General features: G+C 39.1%; 1 protein-coding gene across 1 annotated transcript in view; it reads left to right on the plus strand.

Moving 5' to 3' along the window:
• The window catches only part of COL3A1 (collagen type III alpha 1 chain), an 87,916-nt gene extending 74,590 nt beyond the window's left edge, over positions 1 to 13,326 (plus strand). The window contains exons 42-51 of the mRNA XM_075608451.1: positions 1,845 to 1,898; positions 1,997 to 2,104; positions 3,126 to 3,179; positions 3,271 to 3,378; positions 4,223 to 4,276; positions 5,297 to 5,404; positions 6,205 to 6,496; positions 9,535 to 9,722; positions 10,894 to 11,136; positions 12,208 to 13,326. Of these exons, the coding sequence (XP_075464566.1) occupies positions 1,845 to 1,898; positions 1,997 to 2,104; positions 3,126 to 3,179; positions 3,271 to 3,378; positions 4,223 to 4,276; positions 5,297 to 5,404; positions 6,205 to 6,496; positions 9,535 to 9,722; positions 10,894 to 11,136; positions 12,208 to 12,354 (1,356 nt within the window). The 3' untranslated portion in view covers positions 12,355 to 13,326. The remainder of the gene's footprint in view (positions 1 to 1,844; positions 1,899 to 1,996; positions 2,105 to 3,125; positions 3,180 to 3,270; positions 3,379 to 4,222; positions 4,277 to 5,296; positions 5,405 to 6,204; positions 6,497 to 9,534; positions 9,723 to 10,893; positions 11,137 to 12,207) is intronic.
• The last annotated feature ends 12,606 nt before the right edge of the window (positions 13,327 to 25,932 follow it).

The raw sequence follows: 25,932 nt of genomic DNA on the forward strand, positions 1-25,932 counted from the left end.
GTGGTAATCAAATAAATAACAGATAATATAAATAACAGATCATGGGAATAAGTGCTTTAGACATAAAAGTAACATTAAGGAAGAGATGTCCCTGCCCCGAGGAGCTTACAGTCTAATTGGTAGGCAGGGAGAACGTACAGAGACAATAGGAGGGAGTTCTGGTCAGTGCGTCTGCAGGGGGCCAAGCTTTATGTATCATGTGTTCAGAATATCCACAGTGCTATTCATATGCTTCTTTAAGCAAGTGTGTCTTAAGGTGGGTCTTAAAGGTGGATAAAGAAGGTGCTAGTTGGTTACTGAGCGGAAGGGAATTCCAGAGGTGTGGGGCAGTCAGTGAAAAAGGTTTAAGGCGGGAGAGGGCTTTAGATACAAAGGGGGTAGAAAGAAGACATCCTTGAGAAGAACGCAAGAGTCTGGATGGTGCATAACGAGAAATTAGGGCTGAGATGTAAGGAGGGGCAGAAGAGTGTAAAGCTTTAAAAGTGAGGAGAAGAATGGAGTGTGAGATGCGGGATTTGATCGGAAGCCAGGAGAGGGATTTCATGAGGGGAGATGCTGAGACAGATCTAGGAAAGAGTAGAGTGATTCTGGCAATAGCGTTTAGGATAGATTGTAGAGAAGACAGGTGAGAGGCAGGAAGGCCGGACAGCACCAGAGGAAAGGGCGTATCTTTATTATTTTGCGGAGGAAAAAGCGACAGGTTTTAGATATGTTTTGAATGTGAGGGGCGAATGTGAGAGAGGAGTCGAGTGTGACCCCTAGGCAGCATGCTTGGGCTACTGGGTGAATGATCGTAGTTCCAACAGTAATGTGGAAGGAGGTAGTAGGGCCAGGTTTGGGAGGAAGTATGAGGAGCTCTGTTTTAGCCATGTTGAGTTTAAGGCAGCGGAGGGCCATCCAGGATGATATAGCAGAGAGACATTCAGAAACTTTGGTTTGTACAGCAGGTGTAAGGTCGGGTGTTGAAAAGTACATATGTGTGTGGTCAGCATAGATATGATATTTAAACCCAAAAGATGTTATTAGGTCACCTAGAGAGAGTGTGTACAGAGAAAAGAGAAGAGGTCAGAGGACATAGCCCTGGGTACCCCCACAGAGAGATCAATAGAGGAGGAGGAGGTGTTAGCAGAAGAGACACTGAAAGTACGATGGGAGAGGTAGGATGAGATCCAGGATAGAGCTTTGTTCCGAATACCAAGAGTATGGAGAATGTGAAGGAGAAGAGGGTGATCCACGGTGTCAAATGCTGCAGAGAGGTCGAGTAATATGAGCAAAGTGTAATGACCTCTGTCTTTGGCAGCATGGAGTTATTTTAGTTATTTTAGTGAGGGCTGTTTCCGTGGAGTGAGCAGTGCGGAAGCCAGATTGTAGAGGGTCTAGGAGAGAATAGGTGTTGAGAAAATGGAGCAAGCGAGAGAATACAAGATGTTCAAGGAGTTTAGAGGCAAAAGGCAGGAGGGAGACATGTCGATAGTTAGAAAGACAGGTAGGGTCAAGCTTGCTGTTTGCTGTGCATCACCTTTTAACCACAGCATTTTTTTTTTCTGAAGATACGCAAACTATGGGGATATTGTATAGTCATATATACACTTCATCATGCAAGAGTAGGACAAATAACTTATCTTTTGGAGCAGGGTGCTTGCAGTGTAGCCGGGATCACCATCCAGAGACAACGATAGATAGACCAGAAAAATAGATCCACAGCACTCTCTGGTAGGTATCCAATGTAAAAAAGGGTTTAAACCTTTTTTACATTGGATACCTCCCAGAGAGTACTGCGGGTCTTTTTTTCTGGTATATATCTTGGTTTTTAACTATTGTACATAATTTTTTCTTTTCTTCAGGGTAACGCTGGTTCTGATGGTTTGCCTGGACGGGACGGCTCTTCTGGTAGTAAAGTAAGCAACCATCCTATAATTTCATGTATACTGTAAGCCTGTATTGGCTGTGATTTGCCTTCATTTTCCAAATGACTGGTCATGAAATCATTTAACAGGGAGATCGTGGTGAAAATGGCTCTCCTGGTGCTAATGGATCTCCTGGTCACCCTGGTGCCCCAGGCCCTCTTGGTCCAGCTGGAAAGTCAGGCGATAGAGGAGAAAATGTAAGTTCTATTTGGCATTACCCCAAACATAGAAAGACATAGAATTTGATGGCAGATAAGGATAATTTGGCCCATTGAGCCTACCCATTTTCCTATTTATGCAACCCTTTTTTTCTTTCATATGTAGGGTATCTTTGTGTCAATCTTAAGCATTGTTTTAATTCCCTTATTGTACTAGTCACTACTACGTCTATTGTAAGGCTGATTCACCACCCTTTCCATGAAATACTTATTTACATTTCCCTGATACCCTCTAGTTTCAGATCATGTACTCTAGCAATTATTTTTTGTGAAATATCCTTCCCTCTACCATGTTGAAACCATTGATATATTTCACAGTTATATCTCCCCTCTCCCTTCTCTCGGCTAAGCTGTACATGTTGAGGTCCTTTAGTCTTTCCATAATACATTTTATTATGTAGACCTTTACTTACTGTATCTTCTAATGTATGTATTTCCTCTGGAGATAGTGTCTGAACACAATATTCTAGATGAGGTCTTACCAATGATCTAGAAATTGCAACAAGAAAATCTTGAAAAATTCCTTACATTGTGATAAATACCATACACTGTATCTAACTGATCACCTAATAGTACCCTAGTTAGTGTTACATTCAAATTGAGCTGTATAGTAGTTCATCTTAATTACAGTAAAATAATACTGACATCAAAAATAGTGGAATAATATAATACTAGTTAATGATTTAAAATCATATTTTAAAATATATTTATATTTACCATACTTCAGTATTCCTTCAACTTTTCTCATTCCATTCCATTCAGCTGGATCTATTTACTCATAGAACAATTACAGTAAAACAACCCTACTTTATTCTGTTAGATGCAAGCTCTCCACAGTCATGATGGGGCAGTATGATGGGGCATGATATACAGTAACTACAATACAAGTCTGCAGTAGCTGGTACAATTCATTGAAGCGATTTGGCTTATCACATTCTATACAACGTTTAAACTTGTAGTCATTTTATATAGTTTTACATGGTTAATTTCCTCTCTGCAGGGTCCTTCTGGTGCCCCTGGCCCTGCTGGTCCTGCTGGTGCTCGTGGTGGTCCTGTAAGTTGTTATTGAACATTGCTAGAATATGAAATGCATGACTATCTTTGATTTTCATTGTTTAACATGCAAATGTGGTTTCTTGTTTAAGGGTACCCAAGGTCAACGTGGTGACAAGGGTGAAGCTGGTGAACGTGGTACGAATGGAATGAAGGGTCATCGTGGGCACCCTGGCAACCCTGGTCTACCAGGTCCTCCTGTAAGTATTTAGTAAATAAAGTCAACCCCTTCCAAGGTTTTGGAAAAAGAAGCCACTCTGTATGCTGTTGTATTGAAAATCTTAATTGACAATTTATAGTCTCTGCCTGAAAGTCAATAGCCTAATACAAAAAATGACAATTATGGTGTTTAAAAGCAGAGCCGTATCAAGCAATTAAAACTGTTGCATGTCAGGTATTAGTTACAAAATCTACCAGGGTCATAAAATAGTGAACATTCCTGTAATTGTATTGAAATTCAATCTGCCATTTGATTATGGTAGTTTATTGAAATGTAGTCCCTTTTTTCATTAGCTAAGCAATGAGCAGTGATAAAATCTGTGGGTATTTGACAGTGTAGCAGTTAGCACATTGTTTTTCAAATGAAACCTACAAAATTGAAAGTGCAGTAGGCACAATTTATATGAAGGGTCTATTGTAACAGGTTATGTCATGTTATTATTAATTATTTCACAAGAAAATGCTATAATGGCTAATATGGACTGATTACAATATCCACGAGGTCCTTAAAAGATAAGGATTCTAGGCTAAGTTCTACATATGTCCTTAATCATTCTTTTCCCCCTATATAACTACATAATGTGAGTACATAAGAAGAGCATTGACAAAATTAGATTATTTATGGATGAAATTGTTAACTTCATCATCATGTTAATTACTGTAGATCAAGGTTGAACTAATATGGAGTAGCACATGGTGTCTTACAATGCATAAAAACACAAAGTTAAACTGTGGCATACATTTTCCACTATGTTTTCAACTCAAAAGGTTTGCTTGTTTACTTATAAAGAGTTTGACATTGTGCTATACGTCCTTTCACAATAGGGCAATTCTGGAGAGCAAGGTACTGCTGGAAGCCCAGGCCCTCTTGGTCCTAGAGTAAGTAAGATATTCCACTTAGTATCTATCTTTTGTTAATAATGTATATACCATTCATTATGCTGTACTGTAGGTATAAAAGGCAAAGCACCAATGAAGTTAAAAATACGTTACGTGTAGCAAGTGGCCAAGCAGGTTGGAAATGCGATCGTAAAGATAACACACATTAATTATATGTGTGTGTTTCTTTATGTAATAGTGGCAACAGTTATAATTACAGAGCATACAGTAGTCTTGGTGATTATAATGTCAGAACAGTGGTGGGGCATCATAAATCTAGTGCAAAAGAAACACACATGAACTGGCCATTTACAATCACTATGGGCCATTCACTTGAGTGGTCAATAGAGATTAGAAAAAATTGGTGGGAAATCAAAACCTATAAGAACATTACATTCCACAAGCAAATACAAAATCAAAACCCTTAAGATTTTTAGAACTAAAACCCCAAACATATTTAGAAAGAAAACTAAAACACCACAGGCTATTGGACCATTTCTTTAATGCCCTTTTAACGTGATAATGAATTGTGTCTTTTTTTCTTACTTGTTTTCCTGGATTTTTTTTGATATATTGATCTTTATTTGGAAATTCCTTTTTTCTAGTAATGCAAATGTGTATTTTAATGTAATTCTATGATTTAATTTATATATATATTATATATATATATATAAAAATAAATATATATATATATATAAATTAAATCATAGAATTACATTAAAATACATTATAAATAAATATATATATATATATATATATATATTCATGTTACATGATGCAAAACCAAACAAGTTGGTTTTCTACAAAACCAAATCCCCAAAATTATTTAGAACCAAAACACTTGGCTAAATGCACATATCTAGTAGCTATTAATAATCAAGAAGGTTTGTTAAATTTGTCAATAGACCCATATGACTTGTTACTTTTAAAACATCCATTAAACAATTTAGACTAAATCTGGTATGCTTCATACAGTATTACAAATACTGCGACTAATGTACCATACTCCTATTGTTCTAGGGCCCTCCAGGATCAAATGGCTCACCTGGAAAAGATGGAACCAGTGGATACCCAGGTCCCATTGGTCCACCAGGTCCTCGTGGTAGCAGAGGAGAAACTGGCTCAGAGGTAAGTGAGCGCTTTTATGATAACTCTAATATTTTATTTAAGGCTTTCTTTTCATTTTCATATATTTGTGAAGTTAATTTTACCATGTCAGTATTATAATTTACTCATTGCCTATTCAGAACTGCACTAAGTATAGAAATTAATCCAGACATCAGTGTCACATGAACATTTGAAAATATAAATGGATGCCAGTGATGCATCTAACATATACTGTACTAGATGAATGATGATGACTTGTAATTTCTTATAAAAATGTAAATACTGTTTTAGGATTATTAATTGCAATGTACCTGGTCAAGGAGTTTGATAAATAGCCTCAAGTATCTGGTGAATACTCGTAATGATCAATTTGAAGCTGGTGTTATGATGGTGAGATCAACTCCTCACTTCAGGTTATAATTACTCAAATCCTTCAAGGCCTTATATGTCTAATGTGGACAACTAAAACTGGCATCCTCCCTGGCTCTAGCACTATCTCAGGAATGGACCCTTAAAATCTCATAGGCCCTATAGGCTTGGCCAAAACATACAATCTTTTATATCTCTTCAATTATTTCATGTTTGATTTGTGATTGTATACATTTTAATAATTTATTTGCATTACATGTATTTTTATTATATTTGTTACTGTACATGTATATGCTGTGCTGTTCCTTACTTAAAAGAACAATACAGTTTTCGGGATTCAAAGTCTAGTACCTTAACCACAGGTCTGGGCCTCAACTTATGAATGTACAGTACATTGACCACATCAAAAGACTTTGGTTGGCATACTGTACTATACAGTACTTCTTTTCTAGGGAGCATCTGGTCACTCTGGTCCACCTGGACAACCTGGTCCTCCTGGCCCTCCTGGACCTTGTTGTGATGGTGGTGGAGCTAACATGGGATCATTTGGTGGTGAGAAAGGCCCTTCATCACCATACTATGGTGACCAAGCAACTGATACCGCAATCAGTGTTTCTGAGATTATGTCTTCACTGAAATCAATCAACAACCAGATAGAAAACATCATCAGCCCAGATGGCTCTAGAAAGAACCCAGCACGTAACTGTCGTGACCTGAAATTCTGTCACCCAGAACTTAAGAATGGTGAGTACTTTAATAGTGTTTTGTGCATTTCCCAGCAATTCTATTCGTTTTGACAATGTTACTGAGAACCACAACCACAAACACATTGTCATTGTTTATTTACTTAATAAAGAAAGAACTTTGTAGATTAATCTCTGGACATATCAGCTCACTCACAGCTAGTATAGCCTACAAACAATTCTTCCTACGTCTTCTCCTTATGGTTATTAGGGAAGGGAATAAAATAGCTTATGTCTAATGAAGATACTAATATTTGCTCATAGACAGAAGAGTGAAAATAAACTCCTATACTAGCACATTCAAATCAAATCACTTAACCTATCGCAACTCATTTCCCAACCCACACGGACAAACCTGAAATCGCACAACCATTCCTTGCTAGACTGGATCCTCTCCTCAAACCCCAGCAGAATCCAATCCTCTGGCATCCTTCCTGATATTTTCAGTGACCATGCAATAGTGTACTGTGTAAGGAAAATTAAACCGTCCAATTCAAGCCCTAAAGTTCGCCTCACTAGAACATTTAGAAACTTTAACCCATAACAGTTTCTAGATGACCTTACGAACTGCCGATGGCACAGAATCGATTTAATTCCTGATCCTGATTCTGCGCTCGACTATTTCCAATCCGAGTTCTTAAAACTCTGCGATACCCATGCTCCACTACGCAAAATAAGGGTATGAGGGGCCCGCCTTCCATGGGTTACAACTGACCTGATAGCTCTCTACCAGTTCAGGGATACCTTGTGGAAAAGCTACAAAGTAACTGGCACTACCAAGGATCTCAATCAATACAGAAGCCGGCGGAACGTGCACAAGGCAAACAAGGCATGCAAAAGCACAACATTACTCTGACAATCTCCACCAGAATACATCAAACCCAGCTAACTTCTGGAAGGTTATCAACAATATATTCCAGCCTTCTAACCATCAACAACCAAGTAATATCACTAAGGGGGATATTACTCGGACAAACCCCACTGACATTGCAAATGCATTCAATGATTACTTTGTGGGGTGTGCCACTAACCTATTAGTGAAATGCAGCCCAAACCACAAACCTGAATCTCATCCTGGGAGTACCCACATAGCCCCACCCCCTCCCAACACTGCCCACAATTTTGAATTTGGCCAGTATCCGAAGTGGAGATTAAACAAGCGCTCCTCAAATTAAAACTAAGCAGCCAATGTGGACCTGACTTACTACAATCTAGGTTCCTACGACTTGGTGCCCCAGCCATTGCCAAACCAATGGCTTCCATAGTCAACTCTATCCTGTCCTCAGGCCATATCCCTAAGACCTGGAAAACTGCCAGAGTTGTCCCAATCTTCAAAAGTGGGGACAAAAACACTGTCTCAAACTACAGGCCAATCTCACTTCTCCCAATTCTATCCAAAGTCATGGAAAAATGTGTCCACTCCCAATTAAGTGATTACTATACCAAGACAAATTTCCCTAGCCAATTTCAATCTGGCTTTCGCCCCAAACACTCCACCGTAACTACCCTGCTAAAAGTTTGCAATGAAATCCAGTGTGGAATGGAACGGGGACAACTCACTGGTGCAGTATTCCTAGATTTTGCAATGGCTTTTGATACTGTTGATCATGCTATCCTGCCTAACAAACTCCAGAGCTCTGGAATAGGGAAGCATGCTTTAAACTGGTTTCAGTCCTACCTATCAGGTAGATCCCAACATGTGTCCATCTCAGGCTCTAACTCCAACCCCCTGGATATCACCTGTGGTGTCCTGCAAGGCTCTGTTCTGGGGCCCCTACTCTTCTCAGTGTTCATCAATGATCTTCCCACAGCTTGTCTGGAAGCCTCAATACACATGTATGCAGATGACACAATCCTATATGCACACAGCATAGCCTCTCTGACCTTCAGCACATACTTCAGTCTGACCTTTTGAGACTCGAAAACTGGATTTCCCAAAACAAACTGTTTTTAAACACTGACAAGACTGTAACAGTGGTATTTGGGACCAAGACTAAATTTGTAAAGCTTCCAGCGACTGAGCTCCATATTAGAACCAACGCTAACACCACCCTAACACCTGTCACTAGTTTTAAATACCTGGGCTTATGGTTTGACTCCCACTTAACATTCGGAATGCACATTGATACCCTGACAACCAAGACCTATGCTAAACTAGGGGTATTTTACAGGAACAAATCCTCCCTAAATCTCCTGGTCAGAAAGCGTATCGCACAGCAGATGCTAATGCCAACTATTGACTATGGAGACATAGTATATGGCTCGGCACCTCAAACCCACCTTAGGAAACTTGACACCATCTACAATTCAATTTGTCATTTTGTTCTCCAATGCAACAACACACATCACTACAAAATGCTCAAATAACTAGATTGGTCATCACTCGAGTCTAGGCGCAAAGTTCACCTTTCCTGTCTTGCCTTCAAATTCTTTATGGGCAAGCTACCCAGCTACCTGAACAAGCTCCTCACCCCTAACACATGCAGCACCTATCATCTGAGATCAGACTCCAAAAGACTGGTCATGGTCCCAAGGCTCAACAAAGTATCCGTCCATTCCTCCTTCTCTTACTGTGCACCCCAAAACTGGAACAACCTACCAGAGACTCTCACATCCACCACCAGTTTAAGATCTTTCAAATCTAAGGCTGTCACACATTTTAATCTGGTCTGTAACTGTTTCATACGCCCATAATATATATATTATCTTTAACTGTGCATGCAATGTCTTGTATATAATGTATACCCTGTTCATTTATGTAACTGTATTTGTAACCATGTATTATTTGTCTTAACTCTGTGCTCAGGACATACTTGAAAACGAGAGGTAACTCTCAATGTATTACTTCCTGGTAAAATATTTTATAAATAAATAAACATTGAATAAGCAGAATTAAAAGCATGTAAGTAAAATACTGTGGCAATATATAATGGAGTTGGAGTAAAATGAAAACACAGAGTAATAGTCTGTAACATCTTCTTTTGTGTAGTATTACTTTGACATTTAAACAATTAATTGTTTTATTGTTTATGTTTTCAGGAGAATATTGGATTGATCCAAACCAAGGATGTAAAATTGATGCTATTAAGGTATTCTGCAATATGGAAACTGGTGAAACCTGTATAAATGCCAATCCCAGTAGTGTCACACGCAAGAACTGGTACACCAGTTCTAAAAGTGACAAGAAACACATTTGGTTTGGAGAGTCTATGAATGGAGGCTTTCAGGTAAGAAACTCAAAGTAATAGGGTTTACATTTCAGCATTTAGGTATTGAACTCACTTTAACTCACTAAAGAGATGTGTGCAGAGGTACATATAATGGAGATGAAATGATATCTTGGTTTTATTGCGTCTATTCCTTTATCCAGGCAAAACATACAAAAACAACAAAATAACAAACCCCTATCCATTTGTAAGGGCTAACTTACTTCCCCAGACCCTATTTGCAGAACTGGAGGGATATTCCCATTACCAGCCTATCACCCCAAAGTCTAAGGAAGAACCTTAAGCAGGTGGCCCTCCATGTTAGTCTCTGGCAGGTTCCTGGGTCCTCTGTGTCCAGGAAATATAGGTCTCTGGTTATCTGAGTGTCAATCTCAGCACAGTCTTTGTGCTCAAGACCGTGTCTGTGTGCAGGCTTCTTTGCTCTCCTATCTGCCCAAATGTGAGCTAAGGAATCTATCTCCTGTGTCTCACATGAGGCTTTTAACAGAGCTATCATTAGTCCAGGTGGACTAGTTAATTGAGTGGCTGTAATTAACTATCTCTCTGCTGGATTCTCAGAGCTCTGAGGCTGCTTTATTTAAACAAGGATAAGTACCTGTTACGCTCGCCTTAATGTCCATATTCTTATAGTATAACGGATCAAAAATATATAGGATTCAGTTCAATAGGGAACCTTCTATCTTTGTGTATAGCATTAGTGATAGAACATTAATTATTGTACATAAACAATGGCTTGTACACAATTGATGCATTCCATAAATGGCTAAATGCTAAATCTTAGGCAGGCAATATAAAATGTTACGTACAGTACCATGTCAACATGAACAATCACAAGAGTTATATATACAGTAGATTATATTGTTATGGTCACTGACAACATTATTAGTATGTTGGCCAAAAGTTTTTAAATGAATGTGATTTTCCATTACGATGTGCACACAAAGTTATTAGAATACACCTCTGGAGGGGGCTTTTCCATGAATCCAACACCCTTTCTGTGAAAAAGTACTTGGTTATATTTCCTCTGAGCCTCCCACCCTCCAGCTACAGAGCATAACCTAGCATGTTCTAGCACCACTCTTTCTCTGAAATATTCTTTCCTCCTGTTGGTGTATGCATACTGTATCTTTGAGACCAGAAGTTGAATACCCTTTTTGTATCCACTTTTTAGTTTAGCTATGGTGATCCTGACCTTACAGAAGATATTTCAGATGTTCAGATTGCATTCCTTAGAATCCTCTCTAGCAGAGCCTCTCAGAACATCACATACCATTGCAAAAATAGCATTGCATACATGGATAATGAGAACGGAAATGTAAAGAAGGCTCTGAAATTCATGAGCTCTACCGACAGTGAGCTAAAAGCGGAAGGAAACAGCAAATTCACATACACTGTCCTTGAGGACGGTTGCACTGTAAGTATTAATCTTCATAAGAAAAAATAAATTTCATGATCACCGCATGTTATTTTTAGTATAACACTATTTTATAGCATTTTAGTGCATAAATAAAATTACATTTCAATAAAAGACTATTAAGAAACCTGGTTATTTTGGAAGAACTGAAATAGAACATTATCAATGTATAGTCATTAGATGCAATACCATGATTTTCAATGTTCCAGTATCTAGGCTTAGATCTTCAGAACAATGGGACACACATTGGTATTTGATCCTATTTTTCCAGGGAGACAAGAAATTTAAGTCTTATAACTTTTTGGGTAGGGAGTCAACGAAAATGTGGTTACGGAAGTCTGTCTAAATGACTTGGACCAATTTCACAATACTAGTAACTACCCAACCAACAAGTGTTGATGTTCCATAATCACTGTTGTAAATAGTAAGAATTTATTTTGGCAGACCAGAGAAGAGAACTTCATGTTTAGACATCCTTCTCTCCCTATGAAAATGATCATACTGCAATATAAATCAATTTATTGTATGACTGCATAGTTTCAGCTGCTAATTCAGAGAGCAGAGACATTTCATGGACCATTAATAATTGTTGCTTTCAAACCACACTTTCTCCTAATCATCCCACAATCTACTCCAGTTTTTCCTTATTGTTATAATTGTGGGTCTTTTAGATGGGCACAATACAAAAGTAAAATTGAAACCTAGTAATGGTCTGTCTATGTAAACTAAGTTTTCTCTAGGTAGAATGAGATTTGGGGTGATCATAATGTATACAGATACAAAAAACTTAGGTTAGTTAGACAACCCGTTGAGAAACACACACACAATTGTATTTGGAAGATATATTACTCAACGCATTGATCCAATTTTGGTATCGTCATCGGCATTTTTATTCCTTAATGGAATTAAAATGTTGATTAAAGAGTCTGCCTAAAAAAAGACTATATGTGAATTTCTAGCTATAACACCAAAGTATATACTCTTTGGTGTACTGCAGGAGTCTGAATTTTGCTTCACATGAAATGTATATGATATAGACTTAATCATTTTGTTGTGCTGGTTTTTTTTCAGAAACATACAGGAGAGTGGGGCAAAACAGTATTTGAATACAGAACACGCAAGACTATGAGGTTGCCCATTGTAGATATTGCACCCATGGATGTCGGTGGGCCTAATCAAGAATTTGGTGTGGATGTGGGCCCTGTTTGCTTCTTGTAAATTAAGGGTATTACTCTTTTTTAAAACCACAGCAAATGATATGCACTCCATTTGTTCCCCTCTTCTTCTAATTTTGTCACCTACTACAGACAATAAACTGTACTCCAGTTATTTATTTCCAAAAAATTGAGGCAACAAAGGGATCATTATAATTAGGTGGGAAGGGCTAAATATTTTGCTATAACACAAACTACACAACAAATGCTTTTGCTATATTTTTTTGTACAAATGTCATATTTTGAAGACATCTAAACGGTGCTATAGAAATCAACATTTATTAAGGAAACACTGTGCGATATTATTTGAGTTTTGGCCAATTTGCAAAGCATTGATCATTCCAGAAAGAAAACTTTTCTAACCAAGATGAAGTTCATACTTAGTAAAAAGAACTTCCCTGTCAACTACCTCATCATGGGTAGAAACTGGGGAGAGTTTGATGAGACACAAAACTGATTGCATTGTAAGAAATGGCAGGGAACTAACACAGTAACACTAATGTCAGGTTTCTGTATTCATGTCAACATCACATGAGAATGTAATATTCTAAATTGATCTATCAATGAAAATCAATTGTGCTTGGTGCTTCTATACTGTCCTGTTATTGCTGGCCAAGACCACTAAAAGTAGGGAAGTTTAAAGCTCAAACATCATGGTGCTAAAAGCTAATGTATTTCCACGTCTAAAACTGCAAACCAAAGAGGTATTGATTTGTACGAACAAAATAAAATAAAAAAAGTTTGACAAAACGTGTTTGTCTCCTGTCCTAGATTATTTTTGGCACATTTTTATTCTGGAGATTATCTCTTGTAAAATCTGCAGTATATTAAATGCAAAACTTGAAGACTTCGCCACAATAACTCAGATGCAGTTGAGAGAAGATAACCATACCCATCTTTGTAAACTTTTTTTTTATGATTGTCGATCTTTAGAGTACAAAGACACATACTGTAATAAACGACTGTATGAAAATTCTTCTTGTTTCCTAGTGATATTTTATTATTTTCTTAGTGTTAAAGTTTATAAGAAGGAACTACAACTTGGTGATGTTTTCTGTGCCAAGAGATTTTATCAACAGTATCAGTTATTTTGTGTTAAACCTACACAAGGTTTGGAAATGTTTTTTTTTTTTTTTTTTACAATTATATCCTTGTGGTGTAAATTTGAGAGTAGTAGTTGTCACATATGACACACATGTGAGCACGTGACTAGTACATGCGACAATAGTTAATACACACAGCTATCCAGCTTATACATCCTTCACCTCACAAGGTTCCTCATATGAATAATATCTCCCCTGAATCCATCACATTTGTCACAAACGGCACACCTGTGAGCACAGGACTTATATATGGGAAAAGGATTAATACACAGCTAATTAACAAACTCACCTTTCACCTACTGTATGCAAGGTACCTCAAATGAGTAATATCTACCCTCAATCCATCAAAAAATATTTTTTAACTCGTCTCCACAGCAAAGAAAAATCAAATATGTAATTTGCAGAGTATTTTGGTGCCTGTTTACTACGAAAGTATACACTGAACACACACAAATCTGTTGTAGCAAAATGTGTCAATCACTCTCTAAAAAGCGTGCAACAGTTCAATCAAAGCCCTTAAGTCAATACTTATTAAAATTTAGATTTAATATACAAGTACAGTGCTTAGGTTACAGAAAAGTTTATTACAATAATATACAGTGTAAAATGCAGACTGTTTCTTAAAATAAAAGGATCAAACAAACAGAATCTAAATTATGTTATCGTAAGGGTCTTGAGTGGAAATTTAGATTTCAAGGGTCCCAGCATGGACACTCCCTTAGTTGAAATGTAATTCATTGCAGATGCAGGGTTTTTATTCTGTAACCTTGTTCATTTGAACATACTTTCTGGGTGTGTCCTCAACCCACCCTTTTTAGCAATCAGCCCCCATGACAGTTAAACGACTGAAGAAAAAAAAAATCTTTTTGACTTTTAAACTTTGCCTCAATATATAAAAGACTTCATAACTTTTTTTACTATACTATTTAGACACTAGACAAACACCATCTTCACTGTTGCATCTGTGTATAAAATATGTGCGCCTGAATATCAAACATTTAAACTTAACTTCTACTTTGCATGAGCGCAGATATCTGCCATTTGCACCTCCTAATCATGAAGTGTTTAACATCATTTGATTTGGGTAATCATAACTGTTACAAATATCTATTTGTTATTCTTGCAAATCACTGTCAGACCCAGGATATTTCACATTCAGTAAACTTACACATTTACACTGCCATCTTGGCCACACACTCCTGATATTCCACAGATCAACCAAAGAATGCATTTCAAGGTACATTTAAATGCTGTTTGTTTATTCCCTTCCATCAGGGAAAGGTTGCAAGCCACTTAAATCCCCAGCTTGCATGCCCAAGTGTTGACTCCAGATACCTCAGTTCTACAAAACACATAAAACTTGGCCTGGTCAGTGGTTTGACCGGTCATACAAATAATGATTGTATTTTTAAAACATTTTTCAACTTAACATTAACCTCTGGTGTGCCAGATATATTCAAATACTTAATACTTTCTGCCATGTTCATTACAGAAGTATACTGTAAGAATTATTTTAATGTTCATTCTCATTTATCATTGTTGAACCTACAACACTTCATAAATGAAATAATACTTAATTCAACTACCCCCCTCCCAAGTCGTTCAATATAAGTACTCGATGCTACAGGTAAAATTACATACATATATTATATTGGTTTATACTATAATTCTAGGCTAGTGGGCAGTAGGACTGTACAGTAGTAATGGTAATAATTTTACTACTTGTAAAAACACGTCTTGATTATCATTGTCAACCTTTGAGGCCGTATCAACAACCCAAGGATGGTTCTTCACACATGGACAGCAGTAACTTCTCATCTTCTTTATAGACTTAGGCGCCTATGCACTAAGCGCTGATAAGCCACATATCAAGGCCTTTTTTTTTTTACCAAAAAGGCCTACTGTGATTCAGTAAGCCCTGATAAGTCGCCGATAAAGGCCCTTTTCACATTTTTTTCCCCGGAGAAAAAGAAATTGCCAAACGAGCGGCGATGAGCCACTTATAGGCAGGTTTTCAAACTCAGGCAATTCTAGTAGCCACGATTAGCTTATCGGGGCTAATCGCGGCTCTACAGTAGCATGGAGATTTCATCTCAAAATCCTCCCACCAGGAAAAGTTGACAGGAAGGTGGTGAGAAGCGGCGAGAGAGGGACTTGGAAAAAAATGCATTTTCCTGCATCAGATTGATGCCGGGGGTCTCTGAAGGTAATACCCATTAATATCAGCACCGGAGACCCCCAGCCTGAATCCCATGCAATAAAAATGCATTTAAAGGCAACTTCATTACCTTAGCGGCTAACCGCCCGAGTTTGAAAACCTGCCAATAAGTGGGGTGATCATCATGTCATCATGTCACCCGCTACTCGCAGTTTTGCAAATGTTGCTATCATAGGTATTCGAGACTTTCTGCATACTGTTGATAGTAACGCTTTCAAAACTGGCGATTTAAACAGCCCGGCAATTTTTTTTTACGGTGCTTTGTGCATAGGCCCCTTAGTTGCAACACAATGGAGAATCTTCATGCTTACGAGAATACGTGATCAAACATGAAATATTTTAACCAAATAAAAGCGTAAATGTCTTGTGTACGGAGTAATGAGGTCCATGGAGTAAGGATATAGCTGAAATCAGTGTGCATATTCAGTCACCTGCCAGGGTAATGGAGGACTGAAATGCCAGTTGCAACAAATGACTCGGGAGCGCCCAGTTCCACAGAATCTAAAAACCATTGGGTAATCAGTGCCCTAGAATAACAGAGCATACAATTGAATCATAAATATATAAAGTTCATCCAAAGAAGCATCGCTGACATCAACATAGTACTCACAATTCTTCTGTGTCCACATTAGATCCTTTGGTCATCTGGAACTACATTAAGGCATGCTGCTCATATAACAACTGAATAGAGCAAAAGAAGAGAAACCAAGCGATGCAAAGCGAAAACAAATTTATCATAGCTAGATAACATGGGTTTCACTCTCCCCACTAGAGAAAGTAAACTTTCCAGGTCCGAGACAATATGGTATACAGCTTTAAACATCCATCTCCGAATGCTATAAAGCAGTACAGTAGATCAGCTGTTTTTAAATGACTCTTTGACAAAGTGCCAGTTTGGACGCGCAACACGTTAGAGATCTTTTTGTTCCTGTTTTTATACCATGGCTCTTGTTTAAATAAATATGTTTTCTACTTCATTCGCTGTCTAGCTTTAATACATTATTTTGCTGTGCATCACTTGGTTTCTCTTCTTTTGTACTTTATTGACTTAATTATCATAATGTTTGTCCATTCTTTACACTCAGTTTTTCTTTTTACTTGAGCAAACCTGGAGTCATCTAGGCTCGTGCAGATCTCCCTTACACTGCTAACCCCTCTTAAAGGCTCCTCTCTCCTCAATCCAACCTCTTCCACAGCCTTGGTTACTGGCTAATCCTAAATCACATGTCCATGGCACACTGGAGAGGAACCTGACAGGGGGCAGGTGAGCTTTTTGTATGCATCACACGGGTTTACATTCATAATAACCCCTCTCCCCAATCTAGCTAATAACCCCCCTCAACATACATAATAACCCCCCTGCCGCCATATACATAATAACCCCCTCCACCAAAACACATAATAAACCCCCCAAAACACATGGTAACCCAACTTCTGTAGAACACCAAATATCCAGAGATTAAAAACTGCTTTTCAGCTTCCAGATCACCCACCTGCTTAACCTTCTGAGTGCCAAATGGGCCTTGGCAAGCATTGCTGGCACTCAGTTGGTTAATATAATCAGCAAAATGAATGAAGCAAAGGAATCCCAGATACATGGATTAAACATCATTACTTGATTAGAGAGGTTTTCTGACCTTGCCAAACACACACACAAATGCCCCCATTACCTTGAGGCGGGACGGGGACACCTCAGTTGCCGTGTGGATGCCGAAGTTGAGCCTGACTTCCAGGCGGGCACAACTTTGGGGATGGGGCCTTTACAGTACGTCAGCCAAATAGCAGTAGAGATAGTCTCATTGCAGGGCGAGGGAGCTGGGGCCCTGCAGCTGACATGGATGTTGGGCCCAACCAGTGCCAGCTGAGCCCCTGCAGCAGGGGCAGTTGTCCCAGCTGCCCTCCCCCCTCCTATTGACGGCTTTAGTTCTTGCAAATATAATTGTTCAAATGCCACAACTGTTTAGAGGGTAGTGTGAGCAGGTAAAGGGAATGGAGGAAAATGTTCACTAAAGAAGTGATACAAATATGGCAATCTTATTTACTGTACCTCTATGCACTTGTCCCAAACCGAAGAAACTTTTTCTCACAATCCAGGGGGCGCATAAAGGGAGAAAAAAACACAATACACAGCGATCTAAGTGTAGATGATTTTGATATGTGAATAAATTCTGATATATTCTTGGCTCTTCTGTATAGCCTACTCACAAGATTTAAGAGGTTTTTAGGGTAACATCAGTAAACTGTGTTTGGTATGTTCCTCTAGAGTCAGGTAAGGATGTACTTCAGCTCAAAACTTCAGAGGAGACGAACCTCAGCAAGGAGATGAGATGTATGGAAAAGAAATATATCCATAGCACAGATCAATATGATAAAAAGCAGATATTTGTGTAGAAACTATTACATGCGCACTTACAATAATGCAAGTTAAAATCAACATATAACACTTGTGTGGACAGGAGAGATCACCCCACCGCCTCCGTTGGACGTCCGTTATTCATGATGGATGCTCCGCGTGTAGTTTTTTGCCTTTTGACAGCCTGTGAGGCCTCAGCTCTGTCGTGGTCTCAATAATGGAACGTCACTTCCGGTTTGGCTTCCGTGGTGTGCAGTCTATCGGCAGTGCGTCTCCCCAATGCTCAATGGTAGTCTGGGCGGTCCCACTCTACGCGTTTCGCCAATTAGATTTGCGGCTTCCTCAGGAGTGTACCACCCCCTCCGTGACCTTAACTTTATATACCAAGTGCAATTACAATCTCTTCAATGCAAATTGATAACTCATGTGATCTGTGCTGGAAATTAGAAACTTCACTTCAAACGTTGTATTCACATCATCTTTAGGAAAACGCAACAAAGTGTGCAGGATCTAAAACTCCCTAATAGAGAGATTACAGTACTAAAAAGTGCTTAATGTGATATAATAGGTTACCTCATTAATTTGTGAGGACGCTAGATACACATCAAGCTAATAAACCTACAGACACTAATACATCTTAAATGGAAAAAAATACAGACCTGCTCCTAATGTCAGTGTTATACTGTATGTATCCAGTCCTATACTTGCTGCCTCTCTGCCACTGCTCGTTGACATAACAATGGTTCCCAACCCCACTCCTCAAGAACCCCCAACAGGTCAGGTTTTAAGGATATCCCTGCTTCAACCCAGGTAGCTAAATCAGTGGCTCAGTCATTTTGACTGAACCACCTGTGCTGAAGCAGGGTTGTCTTTCAAACATGACCTGTTGGGGGTTCTTGAGAACTGGAGTTGGGAACCACTAAAAACCATTAAAGCATGACTGTAGCTCAGACTAACACAGGATAAATATCTACTGTCAAATCTACTATTTTACGCCATAGAAAAATAGTGGCTACATTACTTTAAGTTATAGTGAGTAAAAAATGTTTAAAGAAGTATCAGGTCAGATGAAGACTCAGAGATACTCGGTATTCTTATGCTGTGCACCGTGTTCATTTTCGGGGAAGAGTTCATGTTTAGCTCACCATATAATCAATGTACAGTATCTGTATCTGAGAAAAAAGACCATTTAACTTTCACGCACTCTTAATTGTACAGTATGCCAATTTGTCACTTATGGAAATGTTTATATATTTTTTACTAACAGATGGAGATAACCATGCAAATAATAAAATTAGACACCCTAAATCAGGAAGGGAACAGCATGGACAATTGCTTAATATCCATGCATAATCAACATGGGAACTCAATGTGTAACTATTGAAGTAGCTTGAAACATACTTTCACCAATAAATGTGGAATCTAGATTATTCATGCAAAAAATTAGATTTCAGCTGGGATAAATCACAAAAATGTTCACAGTTCACAATAACTAACTTGGTTGTGCATTGATGGAGCAAACAAAAATGGAATATTCATGTAACTTATTAGCATCATGTCTTAATGCAGCGGTGGCCAACTCCAGTCCTCAAGCGCCACCAACAGGTCAGGTTTTATGACTTAGTCACTGATTAAGCCTCCTGTGCTGAAGCAGGGATATTTTAAAACCTGACCTGGTGGTCCTTGAGGACTGGAGTTGGCCACCCCTGTCTTAATGGATATCCATAAATTACTTATTTTGGATGTTTTGCATAGATTTGGTTCTACAAGTGCTTCTCCCATGGTAATGAGTAGTCCTAAGGGCAATAGGACGTAAAGGTACACAAATGAAAATGTGCCTAATTTGGAGATTGCTAGGTAAAAAGATGAAGGGGGCTTTAATGAACACATTAAAATGAACGCCCCATGTTAATGTCAAGCAGACTTAAAACTACATGCCTACGGCATATCATATTAGCACTACCCAGCTACAGTATATGGTTACGACATTGAATAATGCTGTACCTCCTTTTCACCAAAACCCTATTATCATCAGGAACAAGACAGCTTTAACCCAGCTGGAAAGTAAGAAGCATGCTTGCCATTGTAGAGCATTAGTGATCCACTACTGAACTCTTCTACAGTATATGTTTCATGCAATATACATCTGTTAGCTAGTGGGTTTTTGATACCTACTGTAATGCTGGGTCGATTGCTTTGCTGCAGAGGTATAGGAAACAATGGCCTGAGGCAAAGCACTTGATACACTCCATTATAACATGAGACATGTCGACTATAATATCTCCTAACTACATGTAACGCCTATTGCTCCTGAAATCACGTACATTACTAAGCGATACAAAATAGGAGCATAGTACCATTATACATTGACGCTAACAGACTCATTAAAATTGTCTCATGGTACACATTTATTTAGCTTGATACGTGTTCCCCAATGTGTATACTGAGTAGCTATTAAACACACTTTGTAAATTCATTATGCATTTGTATATCTTGTGGTGTTTTTAAATGATGTAACAGCATTAATAAAAATATTACAACTCCACTAAAACACCAAAATGCATATAATTTGTAGTGAGTTATATGAGTAAATATTAGCAACAGACCTGAATGAAATAAGCATGTGTCTAGTTTACATTTAACCCTTTCAATTCTTAAATCAGCCCCTACCCAGAAAAAGAACCTATAGTGCAATAGTGCATTTAACATCTAGTATAATGATGACATCATCTCAGTTTTATTTAAGGAACGTCTAATAAACATACCAAGCAATATACCTAAGTAATATGGACTTTTGTGTTGACATTTACAAACACTGATTGACTTAGAGGTTTTACTGATTTTAATTATGGTTGTTCTAAACTAGTAAACATACCAGAAATGTATGTAGAAGTTGGGGATATTAATCACAGCATAAGGGAAAGCAAAGCAATTATCCGTGGAATATGTACTGTAATGATGATTTTTTTTATTAAGTGTCAGTTACAAAATGATGTGGTATTGAGAGGTGTTTGAGATTGAGTCATGACTGATTTCATGGGCCGGGCAGGGAAGCCTTCCTGATCCCATCTTGTGAAAAGCAGAGTGGACTTTTGAACCAAACACTATGCCAAAAATTAAGCAATGATCTGATGGATGAGGAATGGTTCAGCCAGTTGTTATAGTAATGAGGGGTATGGAGAGGAAAGTATTATTATTATTATTATTATTATTATTATCGTTTGTTTTTTTTAATTGTTTTTTATTGGGTTAACAAGCATTAAAAAACAACATTACAACATTACAATACAGAAAAAACAAAAGATAGACAAAAAAACTCATACTTTTACACATTATTTGTAGCATTGCTCATCATACTTATCATTTTAAACTTCAACATATTAACACAAATAATACAAATAATAATTAAAATAAAAAACAGATAGTACAGTATTTTCAAAGATTAACATCAAAGCTATCACCACACAGCCTCCTAACAGAATTTGGCATAATATTCCCCATTTACTAGCTCTCCCATCAACCCTGTACTATCATATTTCCTCAAGGCGAAATTATCTGTGACCCATCGCAATCAGTCTGATCACCCAAGAGGTACGCTCAAATGTCTGTATGATTGAATCCCTATCTTGCTGTGACATAGTATCAATAAACTTTTCCCATTTTTAAAAAATATTTCTCAGTTCTTAATCATTATTCGTCTCAACTTTTAATTTGTTCATCATAATCCATTTATTCAGATAATTGTTTAAAATATCTAAAATGGGAGGGTTCCGGCTTTATCCATTTCACCATCACTGTTTTCCTTGCTGCAAGCAAGACAAGCAGGACATTGTGTCTTACATTGACCACTTTCCAACTTTCCATATTTCCAAACAGCAAGGCTTAGGGCTCTTTTATTATAGTTACCCCAATAACTTCTTGTATATACTGCAGAACTTTATCCCAAAAATCAGAAATAACCAGACAATCCCACAAACAGTATTATAAATCTGCTCTTTCCTGGGAGCACTTAGGGGCCCTTCTTTTTAGATTTCTCCATCCCCTCACAATTGATATCAAAAGCATAATACTGTAGGATATATGCAGAATCTTATATTGCATCTCTCTCCACTCCTCAGAAATGATAAGTTTTCTAACCCGAGTTAACCCTTTTAGTAACAGGTCAACCTTCAATTTCTGGGAAATCTTTTTCCCACCTAGTGAACATTTTACTTAGATCCCTACCATAGTCCTTGCCCCTAATCAAGTCATATAAAGCTGAGATAGAATATTTGATACTATTAGCACCCTCAAAAAAGATAATCAAGAACATCTACAGTATTCCCAAGAGATCTGATTGACATATTTCCATATTCTTGTCATCATAGATACAGAGGATTATGCCTAAGAATGTAGATGCTTTCTAACCGATACAAAATGTTATAAGATTTATAGAAGCAGAGCATACCACAATTTTTCAAAAATAACTTTTTAACATACTTAATGAAGGGTTAGCAAATAAAGTAATCACCAAAAGTAATGCGAATTTATTGCCATAAAAACACAGAAATTAGCAACATTTTAACACTTGCCAAAAATTCATAAGGGCCATGTTCCACCACCTGGCAGACCCATTGTGTCTGGAATCGAGAGCCCTACGTCTAATGCCTGCATCTACCTGGATTGATTTTTATGCCCCTTTGTGAGCGCTCTGCTGTCTTCCATGTAGCCCCCGTTCATCCCTTGTCTAGGGTGACCACATGTTATTGCCATGTAGCCCCCGTTCATCCCTTGTCTAGGGTGACCACATGCTATTACCTGAGTGGCAAACAGGAGGCCTGATCCTCCGCCACTGGGAACCTGGGGTGTGTGTCATGAAAATACTAACAGCGCGTCCACCTGGGAAGGATCCTCACACAGGGGGATAGCCCCTCCCAAGACAATACAGTCAGTAATTGCACACAAGGGTATATGTAACAGTATTTACTTAACAGTAACTTATAACAACAACTATGCAAGATAACACCACATCACAGTATAATGAGCACCCCACCCAGTACCACCAGTGAGTGTCCCAAATGTATTTTAGGTGCTGGGCACCAATACCCTGCTGTCCCTTTCCCAGTTGCCAGCCCACCCAAAAGTGTAAGGAGTAGCGCTCTTCCGTGAACTGTTGGTGGACTTGTTGAGGTACCTGCCGAGCAATCCAGTACTCGGTGAGGCCGACTTACAAATGAGAATCCGTCTGATCCAGCGACGTGGCTCTCAGCGATGGTGTCCACCTCTTCGTTGAGTGGACTCCGGTAGGAGGGTCTCACCTTTAAGAGTCTTTGTTAACACCGCAGTGGTCTGGTCCCAGACTAAAGACCAAGATCACCACACGGCGTCTTCCTCATGTCCCTGACACTATAGTAAAATGGGTAAGTGTCCCCATCTAAGGGGCCTTCCCTGCAGCAGTCACCCGCTTCACGTGATTCAGACCTATCTGGGACCTAAGGGGAGTTTCTAGCCTAGTCTGAGTGCCACTGACACTCAGACCCTCCCTTCCCCTTTTTTGCCCTGGCTCCAACTAACAGCCCCTCAGGGGCTTACAACACTTTGGCCAAAATGTTAAACTAAAAGACCATTTTATTTAATAGATATCTATACATATATATTTAGGCACTGTACCGTGTATAGGTTTCACTGGATGTGCACTGAGCTCTGTGTTTCATGTTCTGTCTCTGGTTTTAAATATATATCGCCATGCTCAGTACCACTCCTCTGTGACACCTATATGCTTATATATATGTTGTGGTTATTTTGGGGGTTCAATATGAGCTTGCAGGTGTCCTGTATGTCTCCCATGGAAAGGTAAGGGGGAAAACAGGGGACCCAGGCTATATACAATTGCAGCGGCCATAATTTTAAGAAATCACGGCACTGATTTCATGTGCGCTGCTGTACTCCACGTGGCATAAACACGGCAAATCGCCCAAGGCACACATGTTTATCGCAGTTGCTTTGTTTGAATTTCATGGATTGTGTGCAATTAAATGCAATGAAATTAATGAATTGTAATGTGTACAGTACTTTGCTACTGTGTCAATTTCAGGTGTTTAAAAGCCACAACACTAAAATGCCATTTTATGCACTCGCCTCTGGAAGCAATCCACACCATGACATGGGTATTCCGAGGTATATACCGTGTGATTTGTTAAAATAATGGCTGCTGCATCTGTACCTTTGAGATACCAAAGATGTCCTTAAATTAGAGGACATCGTTATTGATGTAATGGAGTGCTCACCACAAACAAGGCGTGATCGCGAAGCCCAGGTGGGAATTTGATTTAACACTAACCTACAGCCGCATGGGCGCGTCTGGAGTGTAGATTGGTTGAGGTAGCGGGTCGGGATAGGCGAGGTCTGGATGGTCAGTAATACTTACAGAGGTCAGTGTTGGAGAGTAGCGGATCATAGGAGGTACTTAGCCGTGCTCTGGATTGGAGAGAGGCGGATCATTATGGTACTTTGCCGAGGTCAGTATTGGAGATACGTAGCCAAGGTCAGGAGAACAGAAGAGCGGAGTCTGGAAGAGTAGCCAAGGTCAGGAACAAGGAGCAGGACAAGACTGTGGAGGCAAGGGATTAGTGAACACTTCGCTAGCAGGAAGGTTTATGCTCAGCCAATTTGCCAGTGTGGCAGCTAAGCATATAAAGGGAGATTGTTCAATGAGGTTGGAGCATACTCAGGAGTATGCCTCACTGTGGTTGGCTGGAGAGATAGCACAGGTGAGATATACTCAGGCAGAGGAATCAGCAACATGTGTAGTAAAGACAGAGGAGCAAGGAAGGTTCTGCGCATGTGTGCGAGTGCCGTGCATAGAGGGTGCACGCTGCGTGATGGTGGCATCACTGCACGAGCATAGCCTGGAGGCGGGGACAGCATTTGGTGCAGCGTGTGGTAAGCGCCCTTAGATGGGATGCTAGTATTTGCCGGCAGGCAAGATGTGCTGCATGAGGCAGGAGAAGTAGAGCACCTGGTCACAGGTTGGGGTAAGCGAGGATCACGGATCCTTACAATTGATCAACAGACCTTTCTGTAATGTCTGGACATCGAAGGGTTATATACACTAGTATACCACACTCACTCTAAAGCACATAATTATTTTGTAATGAATCCTAGTAATCGTAAGATCAAGGAAGTTGATAGTTTCTCTTAAGCAGGAAACTACTACCCTGGGAAGTGGCTTATGCCACTATTTAGAAAGAATACCTGGCCATCATTTCGGCTCTGAGGAAACTGCAGCTCTATTTGTATGACAGGTCATTCACAGTAACACAGAACACAATCCTTACTGTAAGTTGGCTACAAAGGATGTCGGGGAGAATGGCAAACTGCGGTGCTGGAGTCTTGCATTGCAGGAAGTTTATGTCACGATTCAGCCCAAGAAATGCTGCGAGCACGGTAATGCTGATGGACTCTCCCGACAGGACTTTCCCTGCGAGCCAAAAGCCTCAAGAAGTGCCAGGCTTGCGGAGCCACCAATCGTGGTGACTGCCACAGAGCCTTTATCTTGAGGGAGGAGGTGTGACTTTGAGTGGGTAACCAGGCTCAACAATAAAGGTTACTTTATCTGTTACTTCTGATCCATATATTGGGGTTCAGGATTGTCAGCTCTTGAGCCCAGTGATTGTTAATGCATTCTGTAAAATTGTGACAAAGAATGTTTGTGTTTTTACCTTTCCAGAAGTGCCAGCAAGCAGAGATTGCTAGGCTATGAGTTTCAAGGGTGGTTTACAGAGTCTTGTCAGAATGTGTTTAACTAGCCAGGTTACAGAGTTGCTAGATACCCCAAAACAGTACCCGAGAATCAGGACGGATTCTCGGATACATTGAGACATTGCTTCAGCAAAATTTCCCCTTGAAAACGCTTGCACGACTCACCAC

This window comes from Ascaphus truei, chromosome 7 (genome assembly GCF_040206685.1).
Source record: "Ascaphus truei isolate aAscTru1 chromosome 7, aAscTru1.hap1, whole genome shotgun sequence".
NCBI lineage: Eukaryota > Metazoa > Chordata > Amphibia > Anura > Ascaphidae > Ascaphus > Ascaphus truei.